This window comes from Melopsittacus undulatus, chromosome 1 (genome assembly GCF_012275295.1).
Source record: "Melopsittacus undulatus isolate bMelUnd1 chromosome 1, bMelUnd1.mat.Z, whole genome shotgun sequence".
Lineage (NCBI taxonomy): Eukaryota > Metazoa > Chordata > Aves > Psittaciformes > Psittaculidae > Melopsittacus > Melopsittacus undulatus.
Window position 1 is genome coordinate 128,989,306 of NC_047527.1, and position 7,808 is coordinate 128,997,113.

Consider the following 7,808-nt stretch of genomic DNA (forward strand, 5'->3'; position numbering starts at 1 on the left):
ATGTGATCTGTGGCGTATATATGATATAAAACCCTAGACAGCAGAGCAGTCAAACATCACTTCCACCGGAAAACACCACTCGCTAGACACTTCCCTATTTCAGTCTCACTTTCTGTCACTTTGCCTGTGGATGGACGAATCCCTGTTTAAAAGCGATGCCTCTTCCTCGGTGATATAAGCAAAAAATTATGCGCCAGGGACGGGAATGGGCCTGGCTCCTGCCTCACATCTGGGGGGCAAAGAACAGCATTAGCGCCGGAGCTATGCGGTGCTAAGTCCTCTCCCCTCGGAACTCTGCGGAGCTTGGCGCTAAGATTAAAGGGGGAGAGTGAGAAAAGATAGAATATCTTCCATGCACCACCCCCCAAACGCAGTGAGCTTCAGTGCAGAATAATAAAGCTGTCTCAATAAATAACTTGCCTGTGTCTGTCAGTAGCTAGTTTATTTGCGTTTTTCGACCGGTTTGTTTATACTAGTGCCCCCTCTCTCTTGGGTGTCTTTACAGCTCAACAAGCAGGTATTTATCTCCAGTTCCAACCCTGAGTTCCCAGAGAGACCAAACTTTAAGGTTATTAAAATTTCAATCATATTTATTTATTGCAGAAAAATAATATACAATGATATTTACAAAACAATCATAAAAATAGGAATGCATTTAGACACCGGATCTATTTGCATTTTAACATGGGTCATCAATAAATAAATAAAATGTTTACTTTTTTTTCTCAGAGGAAAAATAATAATAATAAAAAAGTTAGGAACCGGGTATACAACAGCTAGAGCCCAGCTTATTCCCCCCTAAAAAAATGGTTTTCATCTCTACAGGGATATTTTTTGGTTGATTGGTTGGTTTCATTCAAGAATGAAGAAAGTCCACAATAATGTATTTCCTTTCATCAGTGGCTCACAGGCACGACCTCTTGGGAATGCATGCAAACAAAAAAAAGGCAAATAAAAATAAAAAGTTAAATTCCAACATTCTTCGTCAAAATAAAAAAAAAAAAGAAAAAAATGAACGGTTCAGACTTCTATCAGAATGCAGAGATGTGTGGATTGTACCGACGCCCAAAGTGTAGTCACTGTCCAAAGACCTTGTCTCTTTCCTTAAGTGCTCCCCACGCCCTGCTTTGAATTTGGATATTGCTCTTTTAATTTTCAATAAATCCTTGGTACTTTTTTTTTTTTTAAGACAAGACCAAATGAATCGTATCCAACTTCAGAGTCTCTAGATTGTCCATTTTCTCCTTCTGTGGGAACAATGTCATCTGAAAAAACCCAGAGAGGGCGGAAAACTCGTTACTGAAATGAAAGGCACAGACATAACTCCCTACACCTCTCTGTCTCTGGAAATACACATCTCGGGCATGAGTGGAGGAGGGAGAATCCCCTGCCTCCGCCGAGCAGGCGGTGCGGTGGCCGAGTGACACTCCAGCCCGGCTGCTAGCGATGCCAGAGCCGGGGAAGGGGTAGGAAACGCTCATCGGGAAAGACAATTGCGGACACAGATTCGCTTCAAAATACTAGCAGGAGCACGGCGGGAAGAACCATTCCAGCAGCCCCGCTGGCTCCGCAGCCTTTGGTGCAGAAGTGATCCCAGGCCGGCCCCATCTGGCCAGGGTGCACCCGCGCCACCGCCGCCTCCCGCCCGCAGCCCACCCCCGCCGGCAACACGCTTGGGCCCCGCGGGGCCGGGGCGCTCCTCGGGTTGCGCAGGGGGAGGGACGCACTGCGGTGGGGGAAGGCTCCTCCAGCAGCCCAGCTTTCCGGCCGGCCCTGGAAGCCAGGCCCCGCCGGACGGGGAGGTCCCCTCTCTCCCCACGGTCACTCGTGCCCGGCCCACGGCGCAGCTGGTGGTCCCTCGCCTCCTTCTCCACCCCTTCCTCCCTCCAACCTTCTCCCCGCCGGTTTCGGAGTCCCTCCCTGCCTTACCTAGGGCTCCTGCCGGGGACATGCGGGTGGGGGAAGCCGCCTGCTAGTGGGATGCGGACATGGACCAGGCGCCCTCCATTCTCCACACCGAGAAGGCGTAGCTGAGCCGCTCGTGGGCCACATAGCTGCAGCTTGCCATCTTGGAGTCCAGCTCGTCGCTCTGTAAGACCTGGTAGAGGAAGTCGATGTACCTGGCCGCCAGCTTGAGGGTCTGGATCTTGCTCAGCTTGTCCGAGGGCAGTGTGGGGATGATCTTCCGCAGGGCCGCGAATGCTTCGTTCAGCGACTGAGTGCGCTGCCGCTCCCGCACGTTGGCCATGACCCGCTGGGTCTGCAGCTCCTCGTAGGACTGGGGGCTGCCGCCGCCGCTGCTGCTGCCGCCGCCGCCGCTCGCCCCGCACTTCTTGCCCCGCTTGCCTTGGGCCGGGCTGCAGGGCTCGTCCGCGGCCCCGACGGCGCCGCCGGCGCTGCGGCGGCTGGAGCGCCGCTTGCGCCCCCCTCTCTTGTTGTTGGGCAGCTGCTGCCGGTCCGGCTCCTCTTCGCTGTTGCTCAAGCTGTCGTCGGCGGGGGAGACTGGAGAGTTTGACTCGTCCTGCTGCATCATCTCTGGGGGCAGACGCGAGAAGCGGGCCGGGAGGGGGGGGAGGGCAGGGAGAAGAGGGGGGCACCTAACCCGCCAGCTCCCCCTTGATCGGCTGCTTCGCTGGCCTGCAAGGAGAAGGAGGAGCAGGGAGGGAGGGAGGGAGGACCTCACTTTGGGGGGAGGGGGGATGGCATCAGGATCCAAGAGGAAAAAAAAGCCAACAAAAAAAAAATTCCCTCCCGATCCCTCCTTGGAGCCCCTTCGAGGTGTCTGGGATTGGGAGAAAGTTGAAGACTTGGAGGTTCTTATAGCTCCTGCTGGCGGAAAGTTTGGGGCAGCAGTGTCATTGGCCTGACGTGGAGAGGAGGGACTTTTGCTGAGTTTTATAGGAAAGTTTCCGCTTCCCCCCCTCCACGCCCTCCCCCAATTATTTTTTTCAAGCCATTCACAAGTGATCTGGCCTCTCCCCCCCCCCCCCCCCCATGCACACACATACATGCTTACCCCAACCCCTTTCTCGGCTTCCCTCTCCGCGTTTTCTCCCTCAGGCTCCTTCGGTTCGAGCTCGGCTCGGGGTGGTGCTGCGGAGCCGGGGCAGGAGGTGATGGGGTGCCTGTGCACCCCACCCGGGGCTGGGGTGCACAGCTGGGGTGCTGGGGTGCACAGCTGGGCCAACTGGGCCTCTCAGTGCCCGCGGCTGGGGACGGCTGTCCCGGGGTACCCGGGGTCACCCGTGTCGCTAGCACTCTCTCCTCTGCAGCGGGCACGGCTAGCTGCGAGGAGGAGAAAACTGAGATTACCCGTGGGGCAGCATCCAGGCACATCCTAATTTTGTCCCGCTCTTGCACAAGCCGCTCTCCCGTCACCGAGCGCCCCGGGGTCTGGCATTGCGAGGGAGTCGCACATTTCTGGGCTGGGGAGGAGGGAACGGCACAGCCTCGTCCTGTCAGGGTGGAGGACTGCTCTCGGTGAAAGCCATTTATGAGGTGGAAGCAGCGAGGAAACTAGGCACTGGTTTCTCACATACGCACCAGTCCTTGAGCTCGTTTTAATAGAAACCAGGGAGGATCCGCGTCCCCAGGCTGGCATAGTGGAGACAGGAGGGCGTGCGGACCCTCTCTGCCGACACTCCGTGCCTACCAACAGCTCAATGCAGCTCGCCCTGCCTGCAGGCGCCCGAGTCCGGCACTTCCTGGGAACCGAGCTTATTTATTTTAAATGCTTTTTTATGTTTGCAGCCCAAGCTGTTTCTCCCCATCCCCCGCCTTTGTGCCTTCTTCCCCGCTCTCCGGCAGCATAGAGCAGGTGGTGTGTCTTTTTAACAGCTCAGATTCAAACGGGAACGCCTGTGAAGGAAAGCTAGGAATTTCCATCCATTAGTAAATGGAACGATGCACTTTTGCTGCAACCTGCGAGGACACCGCATGCCACCACTGTCGGCTGTTTCGACGGGGCACCTCTGGGCGCGGGGGGAAGCTGGAAGCCTTGGGCAGCGCTGCGGGTCCCCGGCTGCTCTTGAGGTGGGAGGGCGAATGAAAGAGCAGAGGAGCGGCGAATCCCAGGGACGAAAAAGACGAGGCTTCTGGAAGAGCGCTGTCGCTTGCTTAGGGAAAAGAGCTCTCCGCCACCTCTGCCTGGAAGCTCTGCTTGTCCGGGTAGAGGCCTCCTACCCCAGGTGTTGCGAGGGGTCAGGACCCCGGGGCAGCCGCCCCCAAGGGGCATCGGGCCCGGCCTGACGCGGCCAATATCCCCTCTCCTCGAAGCAGCGCCCGGCGGGAGGGAGGAGCTGCCCCGCCGCTTCCTCGCTGCCCCTCGGTTAGTTCTCTTCCTGGTCTTGATGCCATTATGTGAGCAAATAGCTGTCTTCCCTAAACCTTCTTTTAGGGGAGACAGCTGGAAGCAGGACCAGGAGAGGAAACAGGGACTGATTTACAGGGAAAGGAAGGCACACCGGCATGCAGACCCACAGTGAGCCAGCACAGCTTCCTCACTTTCGTCTTGTTCCTGCTGTGTGTGTATGCTGCAGCCCATAGGCCTCTCCACTCCCCTTGACACTACGGCTTGTTCGGGGAGCTTCAGGGGTTCCCTTATATTGGCAGCAGCTGTTGTCTTAAGGTAAGAAGATCTGTCTCTCCTTCCACCTCCCTCTCACCAATAATTTTGGCTGTGCCCAGAGCATCAGTGCTCCTCTGGGGTGTTGAGCAGTGCCCTTACAGAGCAAGGGTTGGAAACAGTAGCTGTGAGCATCTGGAGGCAGCTCTGGAGGCTTGCCTTGCCTTGCCTGCATTTCCCTCTTTCCTTTCTCTCCCATTCATCAAAAACCAAAGTGCAAACTCAAACCTATGCAACTATCACCTTACTGAGAACAGATGCTGGGGTTTTGCCATGGAACAGGAAGAGGGTATGCAAGTGAGGCAAGGACAGGTGGAGATGGAGTGTTATGTGGTTTGGAAAACCAGAGGACACAGAGAAATGTAGGAAGGGAGTGACTTGAGGACAGAGGATTGGGGTTGACCATGGTGGATGGTTTGATTTAGGGTCAGTTACGCTTCATGGAAACTGCAGCAAAGACAACCAGCAATAGTTACAGAGCACATGTGGTACTACCTGGGACCTGCACGCTGCTGTATGAGCCACGGATGCACAGGAAATCCTACCATTTTTATTTTGCTTTTTGATTTATTGTCGACTTACAAACTATGTGCTCAAGTACCACTACCGGAGTACAGGGAGCAGGTGAGCTGTGGTGGCAGTGGTCTGGCCCCAGGACCTGCTGTTGGGCTGTCTGCAGGAGCCTGCCTGGATCCCCCAAGGCCTGCTAATGGGCAGCAGCTCTGCCTGGTGCTGGAGCATGTGAAGCTGTCTGGAGGAGAGTGGATGTGCAGGGAGTCATGTTGGGGTGTCTGTGTGAGAGAAAGACATACTAGTGTGTTTATGTGTGAGGTATGTTGGTGTGTGCATGCACATGTATGGCTGATCTTTTGCAGTATTCATATGTGTGGGTTGGGAGGGAATGGGAGCAAGGACTGCAGTGTTTAAAACAAATCAGTTCAGTTCTGGTTTATTTTGAAATACATGGTGTTGATGGGGATGGAGGGGGAGGCTTTTTATTCCACAGTAAACCAGGAATCATCATGAAGTTCATACAGTATTAAAGAATCTGTTTTGAACCTCCAAAAGCCACTAAGGCAGACCTGCAAACAACTCTGGAGCATGGGTGAAGTATATTACGTCCTGTTCTCTGCTATGCATAGGCGTGGTTTGGGTGAGGATTCCCCTTGCTCCTTCGGCGGGCTCTCAACCCTGCTTCATTCTTTTGAGGTGGCAAGCACAGCGGCAAGCAGCTTCAGGGCTTTTCAGGAATATTTCCAGGTCCATTCTTGAAGGCTTGCCTGGGCCTCAGCTCAGGAAAGTGTGTGCTGTGGGATCAGTACTTACAAGGGGCACTGTCAGGACACAAAGGGCTCCAGCAGTTTGTCATCTGTGCAATAATGTATAACACAGGTAAAGTAACCATCTAGATTACAGCTGTGGGTATGAACATGGAACTGAATAAAATACAAGCTCCTAGGAAGATGAAATGGGGAATAAGCTTAGCAGAATGACAGAACAAGCCAGCTGTAATTATTGTCATGGCTGATAAAAGGAAAACAGCTGGAAGGGATCTCCCCCAGTGATATGCTGGCCCTTGTACAGCCACGCATTTGCTGCTGAGACACCCTCTGGCTGGGACAAGCGGGGTCTGCTGTAGCCAGGCAGAAGCACCACAGCTTTTGAAGGGAATAGGCCAACAGTTTGATTCCTTTTTTGATTTTTGTTTCAGAATGAATGAAAGGTCTGATTTTGTTTGCCTGTTTATAAATCAGTGAAGAAGTTTAAGAACTAATGTGCACAAGATGTGGTGATTACAATTGCAATGTTGCCCACTGGTATTATGTGCATACAAATTACAATTTCGTTGCAGCAGGCTGTTCAGTATTCCCCATACATGATAATTTATCTCTCAAAGGATGTTCTCTGTGATAAAACACCAAACTATCTCACTGGGATTTCCTGGGATATTTGCCACTGTAATTATTACATTGGTGGACACTTAGAGACAGGCTCTGTGAGTATTTTTGTTGTGGAACACTTCAGTCCAGTGTTTCCTCAGAAGCTGTACCTTCAAGACCTGTTCAAAGGCCACTGAAATCAATTAACGTTTCCCCACTAATTTCCATGGCCAGGTATTTTAATTCCTACAGATGCTAGGTGAAAGCGTGGTCGAGACCCAATCCCTTCAAAAAGGACACGAGAGCATCCAGCAACTTTCCACACTGACATTTAAGCTGCAATTTCCTTTGTATTCAAAGCACATCAGGAAAGGAGCTGCAAACTCTGACTGTGCCTGCGCACAAACTTGTGCAGAGCAACAGAAAAGCAGGCAGAAAGCACATATAAAGGGTCTGGGTGCAGGACCCCTTTTTCTGCTTCTTTCTCCTTTTTCTTTCTTCCTATTCACCGCAGCAGGTCGTAGAGGAGAGGAGGAGGTAGAGCTGCGGAACACCTCGGTTAATGCAGCTTGACTTACCCGCGCCTAAAGGGGACGGGGACCGCGCCGCCGAGGAAGAGGGTCGGCCGGGCTGTGCGGCCGGCGGCCACCGGAGGGCACGATTCCCCGCCAGTCCTCGCTCCCAGGTGAGTCGCTCCCCGCCGGGCACCAGCTCTGCGCCGACGGAGCCCACATCCCTCAAAGCTGTGTCACCCGAGTTCCACTGGCGTGAGGTGCTGCCCGCCGCTGCCGGCTCTCTTGCACAGATTCCTGCCAAGCCGCCGACTTTTCGGCGAACCACGAGTGTTTTTTAACTCGTTCGGGAAGACTCGCATAGGCACAGCACCTCCATGGGGCTGGGGAGATACAGGGGACCGGCACACACATCTTGCGAGGAACACGGACATTTCCCATCGTGTGCTTCTATCCCACACCGCTTTGCCACTTGCTTCGTTTGGAAGCTCTGGAAGACAGAAGGATAACACGACAGACTTTCAAAGATCCAGGTTCATTGTCAAAACTATTTTAATTTTATTTTTTAAGCTTGTTGTGTTGTGGACATTCATCTAAAAGTCCTAACTGCTTGCTGGCAAAGGGGGATGTAACAGTGGCTTTTTCGTTTAATCTCTCAGAAGAGAAGCCTGTTGCTTTCCGAACTCCCAGCTTCCCCAAGGGGGTCCCAGGTCCCCGGGCCCAGTCGGCCCCCGCCGATGCCTGTGCGGAGTCGGGGCCGCGCTAGCGGCAGGGAGCGCTGCGTCTCTCCTA

At 53.6% G+C, this 7,808-nt stretch overlaps 1 protein-coding gene across 2 annotated transcripts; it reads right to left on the reverse strand.

Annotated features, from left to right (window-relative positions):
• Window positions 1-572: 572 nt before the first annotated feature.
• On the reverse strand, window positions 573-2,911 carry TWIST1 (twist family bHLH transcription factor 1). Of its 2 annotated transcripts, none has more exons than XM_034063123.1 (2): window positions 1,930-2,911; window positions 573-919 (listed from the first exon to the last, which is right to left on the reverse strand). In XM_034063123.1, the coding sequence occupies exon 1, from the start codon at window positions 2,531-2,533 to the stop codon at window positions 1,973-1,975; it is 561 nt and encodes a 186-aa protein (XP_033919014.1). In that variant the 5' UTR covers window positions 2,534-2,911; the 3' UTR covers window positions 573-919; window positions 1,930-1,972. The 2 variants fall into 2 exon arrangements, with proteins under 2 accessions (XP_033919014.1, XP_005152920.2); XM_005152863.3 differs by lacking the exon at window positions 573-919 and adding an exon at window positions 988-1,265 and having other exon boundaries at window positions 1,930-2,910.
• Window positions 2,912-7,808: the final 4,897 nt, after the last annotated feature.